Source organism: Erpetoichthys calabaricus, chromosome 5 (assembly GCF_900747795.2).
Source record: "Erpetoichthys calabaricus chromosome 5, fErpCal1.3, whole genome shotgun sequence".
In the NCBI taxonomy this organism is placed as follows: domain Eukaryota; kingdom Metazoa; phylum Chordata; class Cladistia; order Polypteriformes; family Polypteridae; genus Erpetoichthys; species Erpetoichthys calabaricus.
Window position 1 is genome coordinate 93,659,725 of NC_041398.2, and position 23,703 is coordinate 93,683,427.

A 23,703-nucleotide genomic window follows, 5' to 3' on the forward strand; every position below is an offset into this window, starting at 1 on the left:
ACAGTGTAGACACATCTTCTCATAGCCTCATGGTGACTCATTAGAAACGTTTTTCTCCGCAGCTTAGGTGTTGCATGCTTTTGACGGTGATATGAACAGTGATGAAGAAGTGAATCTTTCTTCAGGTAGTGAAACTGAAACAGACAGTGAAACCGAAAGTAATCCTGATGAATCTGAAAGTTACGCTTGTGTTTGGGTTTTTGTTGACCCTTCTTTAAATAAATCAGCACCACCTCATTATGATTTTCTGGGGTAGCCAGGAAAAAAAATGTGAACGTTGACAGGCAAGATCTACTTACTTACCTGATGTTATTTCTTGATGATGTCGCGAGTGAATAAAATGTTGTTGAAACAAACCATTATGCTTAAGTGTGTTGGGTAAATGACCATACACCTAAGCAGTTTCCCCATTCAAACATATACCACACAAAAGACATATTTTGACAGTATATACTGCATTAGCATCATTATTATTATTGTTATTCATTTAATTTTATCATTATCCATCTTTATTATTATTTGTGTCACTATTATACTTTTTACACTTCTGACTTTGCACTTTTTGTACTTTACATGCTTTATAGTAGAACAGGGATCACTCTTACTCACACACACATACGCAAACACCCTCCGTATTAACAAACTGTGACAATTTGTAAGTGCCAATTAACATGTCCCAAATAAATAAATAAAACTCTTTTATAATCACTTCTGTGCTTGAGCATGTCTGGCTATAGTAATTTTCATGAAGTGGGACTTGTAAAGCTGTTTAGTTATGACAAATGAATAACAGAGGTGAAAGGCAAACTTTATTACAGCCCCCGATCATTATGGATATCAGGTGAATGTGACACTGAAGGTAATTTATAGGGTGACCAGATTTTCAAGGTCTCAAAAAGGGTCACTTTTGAAGCATGTATGCCCATGCATAAAGCCCATCCTCATTAATGGCTGCTTTATCTCATTGTCATCAGAGAGTGAACAGGGCATTGAAGGGAGAGGAAAAAAAAAAACACTTTTACAAATGAACGCGATGGATGCCACACAGTGCTTGAATTGTAAACAAATAAATGGCAGTGCTGTCTGTATAAGACTGTTTCTTTCTCGTCCTCGCAATTATGTTCAAATTCAACACAAGTGCTTAATGGATGAATGGATGTAAATCACAGAGCCAACTGTGCTTGAACTGGCTTCACTCAAGCACACAGAGGTAAGCGCTGATGCTTGCAGGCTAGTCTAGAGCATTGGCTCAATCCCAGGGACAGTGAGGCTGCAAACTGCTGCAGGATGTCACACTTGGGTAACAGAATTGCACAGAAACACAGGAGATCGTAGAGACAGGAACTTTATTCAAACACTTCAAACAAACATGTTTCTTTCCGAAGTAAAACGAGCTCAGTATGCAGTTAATTCTCGATTAAAGATTAGGCAAACATCATAGGGGAGCACAACGGGATTGGGACCCCCAACTGCAGCAGAGGATGCCTGGGGGAGGAGAGAGAAACAAAGCAATCACCCAAAAAGGACAGGTGCTGTTCAGGCTTTTAAGTATGCGTAGCGTCGTGCGAGAAGCATATCACGCAACAGAGCAGCCGCAAGTAAGCCCAGCAAGTAAGGGATCAATGTGAAGGTAGTCTATCAGCGTTTTTAAGAGGGTTTTTTAAGGAGTGTCCGCGTCTTCTAGGGGTGTATTCAGCCCCCCTGCTCACAAGGGGCTGGCAGTGGTCATGAGCTGACTGCTCAACGAATGTATGGCACTGACTGATCAGCTCCTGCATGCTCGCAAATGGCACTGGGAAACGACTACAGCCGGTTGTGGTGGTTTAAGGGTTAAAAGGAACAAAACGGAAAACATAAAAACACTCGGCTGGAGATGCATCACAGTCCATCAGCAGCAAGGAGAAATGAATAACGTTGTAGCGGTCTGGTGCCGCTAAGATTCACACCATTGAGAAGACGGCGATTTATTCATTTTTATGGTGGAGATTCCAGGGACACAACCAGCCTTGGCCCGACCCGCATGCACTCAAAAACAGAGACATAAACAAAGCAAACTGGTAAAAACAGCAAATAAAGAACGTAATGAAAACAAATGAAAGAAATAAAAACAATGATACCACCCCTGTTACCCTTATGGCGATTACACATTAAATACAACAAAGCACAAACAAAACACACAGTAAATCATGAAAAACGGCAACGGATGAAAAGTAATGATGAAAATAGATAGTCCTTCCGCTAGTTCCTGAAATGGTGAAGACGGGTGGATGGCTTCAGGAGCACTTTCTTTGCAGGACGACCATGAATCCACTTACAGTTCTCATGTACACAGGCAGACGGCAGACAATCCAGAAGCCAAACACAAATCGATCCAGGACAAAACAAATAAGTACAGGTAACCCAAGAGAAGGCAGACAGACAAGAACTTGAAACACAAATTACAAAAACTTTTTTTTTGCTTTTGGTCACCGGCCCCTTTTTTAAAAGCCACGCTGACATCCTTTGACCCCAACAGCCCAGCAAAAGACCAATCAGAGACACTGCAGGGACTGCTGGGAGTTGCAGTTTCAAATTCTATTGGTTACTTTCACCATCCCAAGCCGCATTTTCCTCTACAGTTGCTTTCTGTTCTTTCTACAGTACAGTATTGCCACAAAAAAAGCCATAAAAATTGCAGTGAATATTTGCGGTTTCCGCTAACAATTATTAGACAGGTTCTAATACAGTAGAACAGGGATCTACTGTATTAGTAAGTGAAAATATATAAGGCTCAAATGTAAATATTGAGTCCAGTCTTCTTCTTCTTCTTTAGGCTGCTTCCATTAGGGGCTGCCACAGAGGATCATCTTTTCCCATATTTTCCTGTCCTCTGCATCTTGTTCTGTTAAAACCATTATCTGCATGTCCTCGCTCACCATATCCATAAACCTTCTCTTAGGCCTTTTGCCCCCCGACTTGGAGCCTGTACATTGGGGTTTACCCCGGTGGACGAGAGGGTAGCCTCCCTTCGCCTTCGGGTGGGGGGACGGGTCCTAACTGTTGTTTGTGCGTATGCACCGAACAGCAGTTCGGAGTAACCACCCTTTTTGGAGTCCCTGGAGGGGGTGCTAGAGGGCATACCTTCTGGGGACTCCCTCGTTCTGCTGGGAGGCTTCAATGCTCACGTGGGCAATGACAGTGAGACCTGGAAGGGCGTGATTGGGAGGAATGGCCCCCCCCGATCTGAACCCGAGCGGTGTTTTGTTATTGGACTTCTGTGCTCGTCACGGATTGTCCATAACGAACACCATGTTCAAGCATAGGGGTGTTCATATGTGCACTTGGCACCAGGACACCCTAGGCCTCAGTTCGATGATCGACTTTGTGGTCGTGTCGTCGGACTTGCGGCCACATATCTTGGACACTCGGGTGAAGAGAGGGGCAGAGCTGTCAACTGATCACCACCTGGTGGTGAGTTGGCTTCGATGGTGGGGGAGGATGCCGGTCAGGCGTGGTAGGCCCAAACGTGTTGTGAGGGTCAGCTGGGAACGTCTGGCAGAGCCCCCTGTCAGAAGTAGCTTCAACTCCCACCTCCGGCAGAACTTCTCCCACATCCCGAGGGAGGTGGGGGACATTGAGTCTGAATGGGCCATGTTCCGTGCCTCTATTGTTGAGGCAGCTGACCGGAGATGTGGCCGTAAGGTGGTCGGTGCCTGTCGTGGCGGCAATCCCCGAACCCGTTGGTGGACACCGGCGGTGAAGGATGCCGTCAAGCTGAAGAAGGAGTCCTACCGGTCCCTTTTGTCCTGTGGGACCCTGGAGGCAGCTGATAGGTACCGGCAGGCTAAGCGGAATGCGGCTTTGGTGGTTGCTGAGGCAAAAACTCGGGCATGGGAGGAGTTTGGGGAGACCATGGAGAACGACTTTCGGACAGCTTCGAGGAGATTCTGGTCCACCATCCGGCGTCTCAGGAAGGGGAAGCAGTGCAGTGTCAACACTGTATATGGTGGGGATGGTGCGCTGCTGACCTCGACTCGGGACGTTGTGGGTCGGTGGGGGGAGTATTTCGAAGACCTACTCAATCCCATTAACATGCCTTCCAATGAGGAAGCAGAGCCTGGGGACTCAGAGGTGGGCTCCCCCATCTCTGGGACTGAGGTCACCGAGGTGGTCAAAAAACTCCTTGGTGGCAGGGCCCCGGGGGTGGATGAGATACGCCCGGAGTACCTCAAGGCTCGGGATGTTGTAGGACTGTCTTGGTTGACATGCCTCTGCAACATCGCATGGACATCAGGGACAGTGCCTCTGGATTGGCAGACCGGGGTGGTGGTCCCCCTCTTTAAGTAGGGGGATCGGAGGGTGTGTTCCAACTACAGAGGGATCACTCTCCTCAGCCTCCCTGGAAAAGTCTATTCAGGGGTCCTGGAGAGGAGGGTCCGTCGGATAGTCGAGCCTCGGATTCAGGAGGAACAGTGTGGTTTTCGTCCTGGTCGCAGAACAGTGGACCAGCTCTATACCCTTAGCAGGGTCCTGGAGGGTGCATGGGAGTTTGCCCAACCAGTCTACATGTGTTTTGTGGACTTGGAATTCGACCGTGTCCCTCAGGGAATCCTGTGGGGGGTACTCCGAGAGTATGGGGTACCGGCCCCCTTGATAAGGGCTGTTCAGTCCCTGTATGATCGTTGCCAGAGCCTGGTCCGCATTGCCGGCAGTAAGTTGAACCCGTTTCCAGTGAGAGTTGGACTCCGCCAGGGCTGCCCTTTGTCACCGATTCTGTTCATAACTTTTATGGACAGAATTTCTAGGCGCAGCCAGGGCATTGAGGGGGTCCGGTTTGGTGGGCTCAGGATTGGGTCACTGCTTTTTGCAGATGATGTTGTCCTGTTTGCTTCATCAGGTCGTGATCTTCAGCTCTCTCTGGATCGGTTCGCAGCCGAGTGTGAAGCGGCTGGGATGGGAATCAGCACCTCCAAATCCGAGACCATGGTCCTCAGCCGGAAAAGGGTGGAGTGCCCTCTCAGGGTTGGTAGCGAGATCCTGCCCCAAGTGGAGGAGTTCAAGTATCTCGGGGTCTTGTTCACGAGTGAGGGAAGAATGGAGCGCGAGATCGACAGGCGGATCGGTGCGGCATCCGCAGTAATGCGGGCTCTGCATCGGTCTGTCGTGGTGAAAAAGGAGCTGAGCCGCAATGCGAAGCTCTCAATTTACCAGTCGATCTATGTTCCTACCCTCACCTATGGTCATGAGCTATGGGTAGTGACCGAATGAACGAGATCGCTAATACAAGCGGCTGAAATGAGTTTCCTCCGCAGGGTGTCTGGGCTCTCCCTTAAAGATAGGGTGAGAAGCTCAGTCATCTGGGAGGGGCTCAGAGTAGAGCCGCTGCTCCTCCGCATCGAGAGGAGTCAGATGAGGTGGCTCGGGCATCCGATCAGGATGCCTCCTGGACGCCTCCCTGGTGAGGTGTTCCGGGCACGTCTAACCGGGAGGAGGCCCCGGGGAAGACCCAGGACACGTTGGATGGACTATGTCTCTCGACTGGCCTGGGAACGCCTTCGGATTCTCCTGGAAGAGCTAGAAGAAGTGGCCGGGGAGAGGGAAGTCTGGGCATCTCTGCTCAAGCTGCTGCCCCCGCGACCCAACCTCGGATAAGCGGGAGACAATGGATGGATGGATGGATTCTCTTAGGCCTTCCTCTTTTCCTCCTGCCTGGCAGCTCTATCCTTAGCATCCTTTTCCCAATATACCCAGCATTTCTCTTCTACACATGTCCAAAGCAACGCAATCTCTCATCTATGACTGTCTCCAAACTGTCCAACCTGAGCTGACTCTCTAACTTACTTATTTGTAATCCTTTCCATCTTAGTAACACCCAATGCAAATATTAACACCTTTAACTCTGCCACCTCCAACTCTGTATCCTGTTTTTAAGTCAGTGCCACTGTCTCCAACCCATATAACATAGCTGGTCTCACTACCGTCTTGTAGACCTACTCCTTCACTCTTGCTGATGCTCATCTGTCACAAATTACTACTGACACTCTTCTCCACCCATTCCACCCTGCCTACACTTTCTGTTTCACCTCCACAATCCCCGTTACTCTGTACTGTTGATCCAAAGTATTTCAACTCATCCACCTTTGCCAACTCTACTCTCTGTATCCTCACCATTTCACTGACCTCCCTCTCATTTACACACATGTATTCTGTCTTGTTCCTACTGACCTTCATTCCTCTCCTCTCTAAAGCATATCTCCATCTCTCCAGGGTCTCCTAAACCTGCTCCCTACTCTTGCTACAGATCACAATGTCATCTGCAAACATCATAGTCCATGTGGACTCCTGTCTAATCTCTTCTGTTAACCTGTCAATCACCACTGCAAATATGAAAGGCCTCAGAGCCAATCCCTGATGTAATCCCACTTCAATGTTGAATGCATCCGTCACTCCTACCAAAGACTTCACCGCCACTGTCACACTTCCCTCTTACATATCCTTTATCTTTATCCTTTATCACCCTAACCTACTGCATATTTTTTTCAGCTCAGTCTCTCTGTCTGACCAATCAGTACAGGTCCTTTTCTCCCACCTTAGTGTCCAACCTCTCATACGCCTTTTCTTTAGCCTTTGCCACCTCCCTCTTTACCTTACGCCTTACCTCCTTGTACTCGTCTACTTTCTGCATCTCCCCGACTATCCCACTTCGTCTTCACCACCCTCTTCCTCTGTATACTCTACTATACTTCCCCATTCAACCACCAGGTTTCCTTTTCCAGTAATACATCAATATTACAGGATAACCAGCATATTAACAATTAACAAACACAACATCAGTATTTATTACTAGAGTCTGATACCCTTGAACACATGGATTTTGCGTACAACTAACTCAACTCTCATTTTACCATAATTTCACTTGAATAAAATAGAATTTAAGGACTTACTTAAGTTTGAGATTAATTCTGTCAGACAGTGAAGTAGCAGATCAGTATTAGCCTTACTGCAAAAATAAATCTGGATGTCATCAGCATAAAAGTGATGACTGAAACTATTACCAAGCATTATTTAGCCAAAGGTTACAATAAACATAAAAAACAAACAAAAAAACTAATCCTTGTTGCACACCTTGAGTAATTCAGGCAGTTAAAAATGTGTGTGTTTCAAGTGAAATGAAGTGTTGTTCATAACTGATATGAACCAAGAGAACACTGTGATAACAATAGGAATTGAAAAGTAATAGAAGTAGATTATGATTTACAGGATCATTCCACCACTAAGATCAAGAAGAAAAATGTGGAGATCATTAGTATTTGCAGATAGTAGGGGGTCATTATCAACTATCAGAAGAGTGGTCTCATAAACATGTCTGTATAAGAAGATTAACACTTTCCTAAGGAGAGGACAGCCTTGTGATTATTAAGGATGGATGAATCATAACAATTTTTTAAGGATGGGGAAACTGTAGCAGTTTTAAGGGCAAATGGAAAAGAGCCACAGGCTAACAATGTACTGATCAGGTGGGAAACAAGCACTTTATAGTAAAAATGGATAAATCATAATAAAAAAATCAAATTTAAGTATTATACTAGGTAGAATGTTTAGAACTAAATCTGAACAGATAGAATAAAGAAATAATCCTACAAATCTATTCAGATCTATCCATTTTTAAATCCACTTAATAATAAAAGTAAACTTATGAATGTAACAGTGGGAATAAACTGTTATCTTACTGTCAACTTCAACAAGAACATGGAGGCCACTGATGGACGCTTGTTACAGTAAATTTGCATTAAATCAAAAAAAAATTTCTTTACACAGATACACGAGACAAGTTTGTGACAAGCAATGTTAATGTAAATAACCTGTGTTAAAGAAAATATTGCTTATTTTCTGCTGATGTTAATTGCAGCAAGTGAGAGGATAACTGGTGAATGAGGTCGGATACAAGCAAGTGTGATGCAAAATAATGTGTATGATCCAGGAATACACAATGTACAGTAGTAATACACTGTCAACAAACAGAAGTCAATAAACACGTTAATATGGCTATTATCAATAGAATGTTTTACATAATCAAGAAGCAATAAAAAGCACAGAAGAGTCATAGAGTGGAAGTATTAGAGCAGTTTAACATTCAGAATAAGTAGCAAAGCAACTCATTTTATGAGTTAAGGAATTGAAGGGAAATTAATGTTTGGAAAAACTGTTCTATAGCCTGCATAAATAAAGGATAAAAAATGAAATACTTAAACATCTAAATGGTTTAAAAAAAATCAAACATTTTCCCCAAGAAGCTGTAATCGTTGAACAAGTGTGTATCTATAAAAATGTTTATACAGCTTAAAGATGTTATAAATAAAAACTTAACAGTACTCGATCACCCTATGAGACCGTATAGCTGAGAGTGGTAATCATTGTTAGAGAAGATCATCAACCAAAACCTACATGAAATGTCATGAAGTGAAGCTGGTGTTTTTTTTTTTTTTAGCAAGTTTACTGGGTGGTGAAAATAGTTCTTCACTTATGGATGGCATAATTGTCCATTTCATTTCACCACCATCAAGCTTAATTCACAATTTGGATTATTCACCTTCATGCACTGTCAATTTTAAACTACAATGTATCATTAGAAGGAGACTCTAAATGAGAGAAAACTAATTAGAATGGCATGTCTGGATTTTTCATTAATAAAGTGGGGATATTTAAATAAAATTGAAATTACAGACCGATTTCCTGAATGGCACATTAAAAACCTTTCTTCCATTGAAAAGAAAAGAAATAACATGTGAACTGATCTGGCATAAAAATACGGTTGATTTTAGAACTATTCAAGTATATAGTTATTAAGTGCAAAATGTACTTTATAAAAATACATTGAACCAAGTATCTCCATGCTTAAACAGCAGTAATTTAAAAGAAATTACCTCATACTACTATACTGTATACATCCTTCGGAGACACAGATATTCCTGCTACTTAAACAGCAGAGTTAGTGACCTTCCTGAAATATAAATCATTTTCTCCTCTTATTCCGTGTTATTTTAATTATTGATTTTTTCCCATCAAATTCAGTCTGTGTGTGTGTTCTTAAGCACCCCCCACTACACAGACACACGCACAATTATGTGCGATGCTTTTTAATTTTTATATATAACTGTTTTTTGCATAATACATAAAATACTGTATTAGTTCTAAATGGCGTGTACAATATTAAGAATGTTAAAAATGGAAATTTCAGAAAATACTCACTGGATAACCTTTTCCACATCTTTGATTTCTTTGCTTCTAGGAAATGTTTTCTGTTTATATAAAAGATCCTCTTCTTCATCAGTTTTCACGTCATCAAATCCAGATGACATTTTAATATGATCTAATGCTTTTTGCTTTGCACTCCTTGGTAGTCTTGCATCTTTAACCCTAAGAAGAAAAATATTATTTGGAAACAATTAAAAAAACAGTTAAAAAAATAAATTAATGTAAAAAAATGTGTACAAAATAATATTATGATGCTTACTTGAATAGTAAGAGACAAATAATAAATATTGTGTACAAAAGATAGAGAGTGGAGCAATCATTTATCCAAGGGGCAGATATAGTACTTTTGGTTTTATTAATGTTTATTAAAATATCTTAATTTTTAACTTTCTCCCTTTACATTGCTGACTACAATGTCCTTATGATTTTCTTTAATAATCTTCATTCTGAACCTGCTAGTTTATGATATGCTCCCAAGTCGCTGAATAAATACTATACTAATAAAAACAATAATATGCATCTTAAATTTTAAATAAAACTTCTGTGTACTGATTTCAAGTTAGCAGATTTATTCAGCATCACCATATAGTATATGTGGTCTAGTGGCTAGAGCAACGAGCTTTAAACCATAAGGACCAGTTACTACTTCTGCCTCACTGTATGACCCTGAGCATGTCATGTAATCTATCTATGGTCTGTTAAAAAAAAAAATCTATAAACAGCTGAAATGTATTCTGACATTATTAACTTATGGGCAAAAAGGCGGCAGACATGTGTAGAACAACAACATAAAACTAAAGTAAGAATATGAATATTCATGTGTTCTCCTGACTAGGACTAAATATGAAGTTTTAAAAACTTTTAAATTTGAATAGAATTACAAGCTGTTTAAAACTCACTTCAACCTATACTGGTATTCCTCATTTACAAACAGTATTCCAATCTGCATCCCTATAGTATCCATTGAAGACGCACTGAACAGACTACAGCTGGTGCATAACTCATCAGTTACAGTTTCTCAATGACTCTGCGCCTTCTGACTACAATATGCTTAGGAACTACAGTCTTTTAAAGTTTGCACAGCAAACACTCAAAGTGACCCTTTCCTCCTTTTTCTTAACATACTCCATTTTGACCATTTTCTGCACACTTGCAGTAAATTCATCGTAACCATACAACCGTTTCACCTATTTAAGCAATCAACGTGAAGATAAATTACAGCAAAGAAACTTAAGACAGAAATTTAACAAGCAATTATAGAAGCTAGTATTTTGTATTAATAAATGGGTAATTCTGAAGACCATACGGACAACCGAATTTACTGTCTTTAATAAACCAATTAAAGCCTTTGTCTCGGTTTTGATTAAGTGAAACATGCACACAAAATGTTCACAGTACTTTCAAGCACTTATTCAGACAACAAAACTATTCATAGTATAGTCATGAAGTGGAAGTAGAACTGAAAGCCACAGAAATAGGACTCCTAATATGCTGAAAAGACAAAGTAACATAGTATTTCATGAACAGAAAGCATGGGGTGCCTATATAATTTCACTCATGGGAAAAAAAGAAAAAGGCAGTTAAAATCTCTCCAAAATAAAGTCAACAAAAAGAAACATTTGTGAAAAAATCATACTTTGGAACACTGTATCTCTCATGTAGTCCATGTAACCCACAGAAAAACTGTTTTAATAAAAATGCAGCTTTAGACTATTCCTTTTTGTTTTAATAAAACAAATACTGTAATTTGAAAGTGTTTTTTAGGCAATTTGGCACAGTGGTTCAGGATTTAGAATTCAAACCCTGAGGTTTTGGGTTCAAATCCCACTACTGACACTGTGTGACCATGGCCAAATCACTTTACCTGCCTGTGTCCTAATTTGAAAAACCAAAAAGAAACAACCAGTTTTATCTCAAATGTTGTAAGTCACCTTGGATAAGGGCATCAGCCAAGTAAGCACAAGTATAAAAGCATCATCAGCTTACAATGTGTTGATGATTAGGTCATTGGAAAAAGACATTTAAGTAAGACTGTGAGATATGTACCATTTACGATAATATCTTAATTGTTGTTTTAACGATGTGTAACATGAAATTATCGAGAATGTAACTCACTTTACAAAAAAACAAACAAAAACACACCTTGAGTGTCCATGCATTCACTGTCTCATATAACCTAACAGGATAGACTAGTGTGCGTGCATAAACTGAGCGCATAGGCGTGCACAGTCAACACACCAGAAGTACAGAGTCCTGTAAATATCAGGCAAAAACAAAAAAATCTGTTTGACGTATGGGCCGGGGTCAGGGGCTGTTTAAAGCGCACGGCAACCGGGCTGTTTTCTGAAAAGCACACAAAGCAATAGTTCCTCACATAAATTAACATAAAACATGTGTTGCTACATACAGTGTGCTGTTGCTGCATGTTAGCCGTCTCTGGCTGCAGCAGCACAGAGAGCGACACCGGTGGGAGTAAGCGGCAAGCAGCTGCTGGCCCTTTTCTGAAAAGCTCACAAAGCAATGGTTTCACAAATAAATGAACATAAAAGGTCTGTTGCTGGTTCTGTAGCCACTCTCACTGTGTGTTTGCCATCTCCGGCTACAGCGGCAGAGACAAAGGTCACAGTGCAATGCACTCTGGTTTGTACCTCTTGTCATTGTAAGTGGCAGTCCTTCCAGGTGAATGTTGCCATAGGCACATGAGCTACACAAATGTGTTCAGCTCCACAATCAGCTGATGCCGGTACTTCTCTTTTGTTTTAAATCTCGATATCCAGATCACTTGCACAAAACTGGAGTCCGACAAGTCAGAGTCCAATTTAAAATAATAAAATATACGAAAAATGGCGTCCATAGGAGTATTTTGCTTTGCACATTCACTTACTCTCTCGCTAGAGATTGATGCCATTTTTTGCTCTTTGCTACTCACGCACAAGCAGGGATTAGACATCAATCACAAATTAACAAGTCTAACATTCCTCCAAGCAAAGACCTTTACCGTAACGGTGAGTTTTTTCAATGCTTAAAATTGATTACTGCCCTCAACTCTCATATCAACAAAACTCGACATCCACCCTAAAATCTTGAAAAGTTAAAGGTGCACATTATATATGAATTTCTTTCTTAACCTAAAAATTTTGGTTTAAATCAACATCAGTATTATACACGAGTGTGCATTATAAGATTTTACGGTATGATTAGTATTTTTCCCCTTTGGATTCATATCTTGTTTACATCAAGGGCAAGTGTCTGTTTAAAATGCTCATATAACAATAGTTTGTTGGTCAATGTATAAATCCTGCAGGCCACTTTGAAATGGTGTTCTCATACTTGCACTGTTTAATCTCAGTAATACTTTGACAGGTGATTTTAATGTGTTGTGTTAGCTTACAGTTTTAAGTAAATAAGACCCATTTTCCTTAACTGTTGTTTCCATTAATCTCATTAGTAAGCTATAATTAATATCCTACTAAGAAGACCTAGCTAGATCAATAAGACTTTTAGAAACACATATTTAAAAGATGCAAGATATCCTTTAATTATCATTATCGTCAAAGTCCCAGAAAATATAAAGATATCATTTTTTGCCAATATCACACACCCCTACATTTAAGTACAATGTAAGTCAAATTCCAGAAAAAAATTGTAATATTACAGATCTAGTTCAGGTCAGTTTGGGGAGCATGCACTGGTACAGTTCATTGCCGCACCCACCACAAGCAGAAACAGCTCAGGATCCTGGTTGGCACCCCCCCTTACCCCCCCCCCCCAAACCCCCGGGCAGGCACAGGGTCCAGTCCCACCCTCTGGAAATGACCCTCTATCTGCCGCAGCCAGGTGCTATGTGGGTGTCTCCTTGGCCTGGTCCAGCCACTCGGGTCCTCAATAATGAGGATCCTGCGAGCTAGATCACCCTTGGGGAATCGAGCCACATGGCCATAGTGCCGTAACTGATGCTCCCTCACAATGCAGGTAATGTGCCTCATTTGGGACTCCATGAGCAACTGCTCATTCATCACAAAGTCAAACCAGCAACAACCCAAGGATTCTCCGAAGAGACACAGTACCACAGACCTAAACAAGTAATATTTTTCTGTTGTGGTTATTATATAACATGTTAATAAAAAAGGCCCACCTGCAAGACCTCAAAGGCCTTTTAGAAAAGTTTACAATTTTTTCTGCCACTCCAACTGGAAAATCTTGTTTTGATGGACTGTTGTCATTCTTTCCGACACTACAATCAGAATAAACATTTAGGACACGTTAAACAGTACAGTATCTTAAAAGACAAATTAAGGGGAAAATATTTAAAACACACTGATATTTTAAAAGGTAAAGAAACAGAAAAGTCTTCCTATTGTCACATTTCCTAGTGCATTACTTAATGAATTAGTCAGAGACTTCTTCATGCTGATAAAAACAAATTCTCTGGAGGAAACAAATCCATTAAGAAAACCATTAATTTTATATGAATGATATTTATCTCAGATGAGTGATACCAATGTTAAAATCATATGACAGACAATAAATAATATTTTCTAACATTGAGGATCATGTTAAAAAGTCAAGATAACACAAATTTTGTGCACAATCAACTAATGCAACTTTGTCTTTTCTAGTATAACACCTCACCAAAAATAAAGTATGAATGGGTATGTATTTTATCCATTTCACTATATTTTATCTAGTAAAACTGTGATCATAAAGCTATAGTATAATATACTGTACTAACCCCATTGTGTATATAGTAGTGATGGGCGGTATACCGGTTCATACCAAAAACCATTTTTTATTTTTGTTATGATATGGATTTTTCGTATACCGCAACACCGGTTTGAATAGCCTAAACAAAGTTCGGAACGTGGTACAGCGGAAAACTGTTTTAAGGAGGGACCTTTTTAATTCCTGCACCGCTAAACACGCATACAACAGAGTAAATGCGTTAGTAGAGGTATTGAACAGTGAAAATGGACAGAGAACATTCTGAAACTGAAGCTGTAGCAGACAATAAAGTTGAACATGATGACACAGAAGAACTTTTGCCGAAAAAAGGAGCTGTGTCTGTGGTCTGGAGATACTTAGATTTTAAAAGGTCGGATGTGGACCATTATGTTCAAATGTGTGAATACTGTTTCAATACAACTGGATAATACTGCCAGCCAAGTTGTACTTGTTTTATTTTATTTTTTTCAATATTGTGCAATGTACCTGGATACTGTGTAATAATGTGACGACAGGTTTTATTCTCGACATTTCTACTTTAATCTCAACGCTTATGACGAGAATAAAGTCGACATGTTGATCATAAACTAAACTTCATCTTAGAATGAATATTTAATTTACTAGATTTTCTCAAACCCCATAATAAGTTATGTAGCACATTAAATGCTTTGTGTTAAGTGTTCGCGGAGCCATGTTAATCGCTATGTGCTTCTTAAACTGACTTCCTCTTGCTCTAAGAGGAGGTGCAGGCAGCGATCACCACACAGAATACATTAATTTCATGATATTCCTGCTCTCTGAACATTTAGAATGCTAAGATGAATACTTGATATCATTTTCATCATGAAATGCATTAAAGCATGTATTAATCATGTGGGGGCACGGTGGTGTGAAGGTTGCACTGCTGCCTCGTAGATAGGGGGTCCCGGGTGTTCCCTGCCTTGAATTTGCATGTTTTTCTGGTTACTCAGCGTGCTTCAGTTTCCTTTCAAAGTCATGTAGGATGTGGGGTTTTGTTACATTATATTGACCCTGCTAGTGTATGTATTGCTCGTATTCACCCTGCAATGTGCTGGCGGCACGTTCAGGATTTGCTCCTGCCTCGCACGCAATGCTTGCTGGGATGGGCGCAACCCTGAATGGTTGGCATAATTAAACATGTATAACGAAGATTTTTTTTAAGTTCTGAACACTCCGTGGTCCAAGTTTGCAACTAGTTTTAATTTCATAAAGACATTTATCGTGTGGTGATTGGTTATGTGGAGAAATAAAAAAGAAGGATAGGAACTGGGGGTTTGGTAGATGTCAGACAGAGACAGCACGCATGCAATAAAGAAAGTCCGTTCAGAAGAACATCCACTGAATTCTGTGTTCGTGTCACCGACCACCAGATCACGAACCCAACATTTACATAATATTTAAGTTAAACCTGTGCGATACACATTCATACATACCAGTTTTTTGAAGCCTCGTCACACCTGCCATAAAGTTCTCTACACTGAACGTACACCTGGGGACCCCTTACTGCAAGGGAGCAGCACTACCGCCACACTACTGTGCATTTCTAATACCTGCTTTAAGTAAGTATTAAGTATTTATCTTAACATTCTAAATTTTCAGACAGCAGGAATATCATGAAGTGAATGTATTCTGTGCGGCGATTGCTGCCTACACCTCCTCTTAATGCAGAGGAAGTCGGTTTAAGAAGCGCATAGCAATCAACAACTGGGTCGGGGAACACGTAACACAAAGCATTTAATGTGCTACATTAATTTATGACAGGGTTTGACAATATCTAGTAAATTAAATATTGATTTTGGATGTTTAGTTTACGGCATTCTACTTTAGTGACAAACTATGAGAATAAAGTGGAAATGTTGACTTTAATCTCGACATAAACGGCGAGAATAAAGTGAAAATGTTGAGAATAAAGTCAACATGTCGACTTTATTCTCATTATATGCATCGAGATTAAAGTAAACATGTCGACTTTATTCTCAACATATATTTTGTTTTTTTTTCTTCACCGTGGCCCTAATACGCTGCCGTAGGGCTATACCACAAACAGCATTATAAATGCTAGATAGATAGAGATAGATAGATACTTTATTAATCCCAATGGGAAATTCACATTCTTCAGCAGCAGCATACTGATACAATAAATAATATTAAAGAATGATAATAATGCAGGTGAAAAAACAGACAATAACTATGTATAATGTTAAATGTTAACGTTTACCCCCCCGGGTGGAATTAAAGAGTCGCATAGTTTGGGGGAGGAACGATCTCCTCAATCTGTCTGAGGAGCAGGACAGTGACAGCAGTCTGTCGCTGAAGCTGCTCTTCTGTCTGGAGATGATACTATTTAGTGGATGCAGTGGATTCTCCATAATTGATAGGAGCCTTTTATTTTTTTATTTTTTATGTATATAGCTTAGCTTGAAGCAAGGTCCATATTAATGCAATTTGCCTTAATGATGGTTCAGTTGGTAAAGATGTCATCACCAAGTTGCACTTGTTTTATTTTATTTTTATTTGATGAATACTGTATGATTAAACTGGGCTTGAAGTAATAGTATTATTTCTGGAAGTTGCACTATTATTTATTTTATTGTTATTATTTATTAGTTTAAATATTATGTAGTTTAATGATGGTAATGATGTTTAAAAAGTCACTTTAACAGATCAGTAGACAGATTGTTAACATTAACAGAAAGTGTAGTTGGTTTACAAAAAACATTTACTATTTATTCCTTTTCTAAGACATGTTCAGTGCAATACAACTTTTGACAAGCACCTCTGGATATTTTACTTAGTCTAAATGCCTCTTTGGATGTTGAAAATATGTTGTCAAAATTTTAGTTTAAGTTGTTTGCAAAATTTGTTCAATAAAATGGTTGAATATTTTGACTGCAACTGTCATGCAATATGATTCCTTCTCTTCATTAGTACAAACCCCTTGAAAACTATCACTTTATGGGGCCATACAAGCCTGTATTAATACTTGTGTGCACATTAAAATATTTTTTTGTACAATGTACAATTCTCATGACAGTGGAATAGGTTATTCTTAGCCAGTCTACTGCAGTAATTGCAGTGGAAAATGTGGTTAACATCCACTCATGCATGGGAAAAAAATACCGTTAAATACCATGAAACCGGTATAATTTTGAAAAATTCTGTGATATAGAATTTTGGTCATACCGCCCAGCACTAGTATATAGTATTCCTTTTAATCTGAAAATGCAGACATCTCAACTCTGGAATGATCTATCTAGCTGCTAAAATCAAGCTCAAAATTTTCACATTGCTTTTTAATTAATTATTCTAATATTTTTTTTGTTTCAGTGTTGATGAATCTTTTCCATTTACTCTCTCTTCTCAGTGACCACAGTAACACTTGATGGAACTATTTTCAGAGCTCTTCTATGCAAATGAAACTGCCATTATTTCCCTATGGAATGACCTTTCCAGAATGTTGCTAACCTAAGACATTTAGTATTTGGAGTTAAAGAGCTCTGTAAAAATTGTACTATATATTTTGTATGATATTTCCTTGCATATATGTCAATATTACATTTTGTGTTGGTTGCTTATGTTTTTTCATGCTATATGTGTAATTATTGTATAGTGTACATAGCTCATGAGTGGAAATGCACATAATACAAAACTAAATTTTAAACTTTTTCTGAATTGTATAACTCATTTGGTTCAAAATCTTAAATGAATAATCAATAACATTAAAATTACTTCAGCCTATAGGCTTCTTTGGGCTGAAAGATTTTTATATGTCGGGATGAACAAGTATGGATGCCAGTGTGCCGTATGATCAACTGATGCCCTGTCCAGGGTGTGATCCTGCTTTGCCCACTATGCTGCTGATATAGGCTCTTTCAAACTAACAGTAAACTGCAAAAGTAGGTTAAAAAAATTAATGGCTGGATGCTACAAAAAAATTAATCTTTTTTATTTTGCACCCTCTCCTACCATAACCTATCGTCTGTGAGGGAGGAGCGAAAGCTTTAGATTAGTCAAAAATTTCAATCTTTGGTTTTCGACGGATCTTGATGTTTTAGAGTCCCCTGATACTGAAAACATCAACATCTCTATGATGTGTGTCTGTGTGTCAGTTTCTTTAAGACGGAAAAACATCAATACTGAAACTTAAGCCTGTTATGAGATGACAATGTGCCGATTAGTTGTTGAACTAAATCGTGCAAGAGAAAGAGGCACTCTAGAGAAACCCTCAAATACTGTAATTCTTCAATTAATTATGAATTCTTCTTGTCAATTGCTATCATATTTTACGATCAGAAAGATCAGCATCAGAGCGGAAAATAATTACTGAAATGTTATAGAATAGTTAGGGTAACTTGGTTTGAAGGGCGCAAAGCCTCCTGATGCTCATGTCTAAATATTTTTTCTTTTCAAACTGATTCACATTTTCAAACATATTTCACATTTAATATCATTTTATAAATTATGGGTCATTTCCTGCATTATTGTAAATTTTTGTATTAGCTGTTTTTTGGTATCAGCCTTCAAATATTTTACCAAATACATTTATCTTAGTAATTTTTCAATTTTTATTATTTATGTGTATTTTACTTAAAGGAACTACATTTTTTAAACTCATTTACTGAACTTTTAAACCAAATGATGGAATTTACAATTTTTAAAACAATCAATAATAATCAGGACAAATTTTATATAAAATTGGATTATAAAATTCAAAGACATTTATATGAACTGCATATGCTTGTTAAGAAAAACATGCCAACAGCTATCAAGGTCCCTCAAAGGCTACTTTTGATCATTCAAGAGTCAAGGCAACCCTTCTATGAACTGACAAAGCAAGAAATAATGTTAATAAATTTCCCATCCTTTATTCAGTATTCATAATGAGTGTGGATCATAAAATATGTACCAATGGCAATAAATTAGCATAAATAAATACACAACTCACTGGAATGAAATGACATAGAAAACTATTATTTAACAAATACCTTTTGTCAATAACTGTCAAACCTGAAGAGTATGTTCTGTTCTCTTTTCCAGAACTGGAGTGCAGGATTACTTCCTCAGCCAAATCTTTTTCCCTGTTTTTCACTCTCAGAATTGCTCCTGCTTGTAACTTGCCATTATCTTTAGGCTTAATGACTTTGGCAGTACTTGCCTTTTTCCTCCTGAATAAAAGCAAAATGTTTTGGTAAAATATCTAGTATAGTTTGAGGAGAAACAATTAAGGTAAAATTAAGTTGTAATATTCTCTTTATAATTCCAATTTCATCATTTGACTGGATTTTACTTTCTGCTGTAATTATTTTGATATAAAATAACTTTGTTACAGTATAAGTCAGAGAATACAATGTATAATGGTAGATGCTGTGCACTACCTTAAAGATATTTTAAATTCTATCACAAAATATTTAGTTAATGTGAATTACATTTCCTACAAATATTCAGGGCCAATAATATTATAAAACAATTAAAGCCCTGCAAAAATGTATAATGTTAATGGAAAAACCCTCTAACAGTGTAAATGAAGTTACAATTTCAATGGAATGAAGTTAAAAAGGCACCATCATTGATTTTGATTAATACAATTTATGAATAAATTCCAACTTAAACATCACAACTAATTGCCTTTTGCTACAAAATAATAATTAATAAGGCATAGTTCCACATTTTTAGAACATGGTGTCTTGGGGCAGACACAAAAGGTAAACTTTTTGACCATCAGAAACCTTTTATGAAAGTGAAATTAATAGTCATTTCCTGATAATTAAAAATTTTTGCTTAAAGGCAACACTAAAAAGTGTTAGTGTTAACTCATCTTAAAGTTTTGTTACTCTCCTGTCATGGTAATCCAAGATGGGCTCAATTATCCTCTTAACCCAATAGTTAATTAATGTAAAGTCCATTGATGTAATAATTAATAATATTTCCAAAACACACAAATTAAGCAAATGACTCTTAAAGGGCCAAGAATAAACTCACGTTTTTACATGGGCAGGACACTTGTCTTCTTCAAAACTATATGAAATATCTGAAGAGGAGGAAGAAAAAATGGCTCTTCTATCTGGCAAAATCCACTTTTCAGATTTTTGCTTTTGCTTTCCGTATGTCTTGAATGACATTATACCATTCTTCTTGAATGGACTCATTTTCATTTACAAAGATGAAAGAAAGTGCTGTTGCTCTCACTTAGGTGCAAACTTCGATGTACTGTTGAAAAAAATAATATATAACAAGTTTAGCAAGTGAATGCCAAAGTAATACTCCTTTTTCACACTGAAATGAAAAAACATTGTATTTTAAACATGGATACTATGCAGTGCAGAGACATACACTACAAGCCTAAAGTTTAGACACACGCATAAATTTCCATGTTTTTCATAGTACTAAGGTGTTGTACCGTGTCAGCCATTATGATGTTTTTCATAAAAATGTATAACTTTTTTTAGAAAAATACCATTAAATTAATTTAAAAATACATCCAAGACATTACCAGTGTTGCTAATGGCTATTACTACTTAAACTGACTGATTTTTAACTTATTCACATATGACTGCAAAGCCTGCTTTTCAGAAGTAGTTCTTTTAGTGTCCTAATGGTAAACTCGCTTAATGTATCCTTACTCATTTTAAAAGTTAACTGGTTATTAGAGAAACATTTGTAATTGAATTTGCACTGCTAAAACCTGTTGTACTGTTTACTTGCATTGTAAGGTACTAGCATTCTTAAAGTTCAGTTCTGGGTTCAAAAATGGCCAAAGTGAACCTGCTTTCTAAAGAAACATGTCAGTCTACAGGTTTAGTAGGTTAGGTAAATGTTATCATCCAAGAGGGAAATTTGTTTGCAACAGCAAAGTACAAAAACAGAAGACACTGTTACGGAGAGCCAAAACAAAGACATAATTTGAAACCAATCTTATTGCATAAATACACACTCAAGATCAGTACAAAGAAGAATAATTACTTTCAAAAGTACGTAATACAATAATACAGAATTTAATATTTAGCAGCATCCCTGCTAGTAAGAGAATTTAAAATGCTTACAGCTTTTGAAATAAAAGACTTCTTATACCTGTTGCTCTTTACCTTTGGAAACCTAAATCTGCAGCCTGATGGCAACAGCTGGAGAGAAAATAGGATCGCCAAGAAACATAAGATTTCATACAAAGGTGGCTATTAGTGTCTTAGAAGAAATTGACAAACTTGATCTAACCAGGATAACAAAAGAAGGGGGAAGGACCAGATGCACAACTGCTTAAGAGAGTAAGTACATCAGAGTCTACAGAGTGAGAAACAAACACTTTACAGGTCTTCAGTTAGCTTCTTCCTTAAATACACACCAAATATCAGTATCATCTGCAACAATGAAAACAGGACCGCAGATGCTAGCCATAATACACATTTCCAGTTGTCTTCCATCCAAATGCCCATTTCAATATTTTTCTTTTTATTTACCAGTTTTAGATACAGATTTTCATTGAAACTCTACATCTTTAGAAAGCACTCTGGATTCCTTATTAACGCAGTTTGTTTAAATTTGTAAGGAAAGGGAAATAAATGCAATATTGGCCCTAGACCTTCCAAAATCTCTGCCTGGCACTTGCAATAAATTTCAATATTGTCAAACCAGATAAACTACCAGGCTGTTCTAATACGTGGGGAAAACAAAAATACTACAACATTTCTGAAGCACTTAATCTAGGAAATGATACAGTATTAGCTTCAGACTTAAAAAGGGTATTGAAAATCATTTTGGAGATTGTGAGCTGTGCAAGAATTCCAATGACGAACAGAAAGAAAATGAAAATGCCAGGATACAAAATTATGCTACTTGAAACTGGTTCACTACCTACAGTGAACTTGATAATATCTCGACTGCATATGGTTGGAATGAAGCTGAAACCTTTTTTAGAATGTAACAAATCAAAATAACCAATAACGTTCCCAAAGAATAAGAAAACTGAACATTTTGACATTTCACATAAATGCCTCGCAACAAAAAACCCGGAGTTCTGGTCGTGTGAGATCCCCGTGGGTTTCCGCCCACAATCAAAACACTGACATGTTAGATGGACTCTCATGCTAAACTGCCCGCTTGTGTGTATGCGAGTTCACTGTGTGCGCATTGGCACTCTGTCTAGGTATTACTCCTGCCATGCGCACGATGCTTGCTGGGATAGGCTCCAGCTTCCACTCGACTCTGCTCCGAATATGTGGGTTTAGAAAATGAACGGACAGATTGACTATAATAATAATAACAATTGATACATGAAAATCTCTGTACCACTCGAAATTCAACTACGTAAAGATTCTGTTAAGGGCAATGAATAGCAACACAGGGACGATAGAAAAGACAGTGAAGAACAAAGAAGTTGAAGATGAGTTTAAAATCGATGATAAGACGGATTAAAATATGTTTCAGGATGTAATAGATACAGAACACGTACGACATTTCCACCACGTCTAAAATGTTACTATATCCAATGATATTTATTATTTAAAACTCTCATACAATCGAAAAACATCACATAAGATTTCAACTTACCAAATAAGGGTAAAGACAACAAATACCCACTCTATCGGAGCATTTTCACCACTTCCTAAGTCTATAATCACCCCGCGTCCAGTTTGAAAGCGACAAATTCACTCATTAGTCAGCCCATAGCTGAGTCTTCTGTGGTTGGCTATAATCGAGTCACATGTTCATTAAGAAAAGAAGCCTTCTACTGTGGCCGATAGCTACCAAACGGTACGGGAGGTGTTGAGCATAACGTCATCGTTTGTTTAGCTTTTCTGCTTTGAGAGCATGGAAAAGTGAAGTGATATTGTCAATGTTTCTAAAAATTATTGATCAAAACTACTTTTTTCACGTTGTATGCATTCATATTTTATTTTGTTAGGAAAGATCTCTGCGTTACATTAGTATTGTTTACTTTTGTGTGCACAGCTCATTTCGGATTTACATTTAAATGTTTATTTATTTGCTTAACAGATGCATTTATCCAAAGCGACTTACAAAAGAAGTCAACATAATTTATTAAACATCAGTCTGGGGGAATTGTTTGGGAGCAACTGTTACAGAACAGGTTACAAAGAGACTGTATTGTCCTAAAAGACAATGGTATTGTGCGGCGACCGAAATATTTACATCGCGGGTCAGGTCGCCGCCGCCGCAGCCGGGCTGCGAATGGAAAGTTCACCGGCAGCATTTGCTGAGGAATATGCCGTCCTACTCATGGCTTTGGAAATAGGAGTGTCAGTGTGCCAAATCTGCAATATGTTCAAATAAACTCTGGTCATGGATCTGTGCTTTACGAACCCACACTGGCTAATATTGCACTGTTTAACTCAAAACCTCTTAATGGCAAAGCACTGGTGCTATCATTATTCTTTTTTTTTTAAATATACTTTATTTACATATATATTTGGGTAAAGTAGTCTTACAATCTATAACTACTAATTGTGAATTTCCCATTGGGATTAATAAAGTATCTATCTATCTATCTATCTATCTATCTATCTATCTATCTATCTATCTATCTATCTATCTATCTAATTCAAATAGAAACAACTGTATTCAGCTATAGTCTAATACAGTCTTTCACTATCCCTTACCTACTACACCTTATTTACATATACATAGGTAATATATATAAAAAAACACAACCTTTTACAATCTTACAATCCATGATAACATTTGGTTATTCACTACATTCAATACAGTGTTCCA

The 23,703-nt window shown here is 38.3% G+C and overlaps 1 protein-coding gene across 1 annotated transcript in view; it reads right to left on the minus strand.

Annotated features, from left to right (window-relative positions):
- Positions 1 to 22,631, minus strand: part of haspin (histone H3 associated protein kinase) — a 66,650-nt gene extending 44,019 nt beyond the window's left edge. The window contains exons 1-5 of the mRNA XM_028801774.2: positions 22,519 to 22,631; positions 19,957 to 20,184; positions 18,963 to 19,142; positions 13,370 to 13,468; positions 9,229 to 9,396 (exon numbers count right to left, since the gene is read on the minus strand). Coding sequence (XP_028657607.2) covers positions 9,229 to 9,396; positions 13,370 to 13,468; positions 18,963 to 19,142; positions 19,957 to 20,129 — 620 coding nt within the window. The 5' untranslated portion in view covers positions 20,130 to 20,184; positions 22,519 to 22,631. The remainder of the gene's footprint in view (positions 1 to 9,228; positions 9,397 to 13,369; positions 13,469 to 18,962; positions 19,143 to 19,956; positions 20,185 to 22,518) is intronic.
- Between the last annotated feature and the right edge of the window lie 1,072 nt (positions 22,632 to 23,703).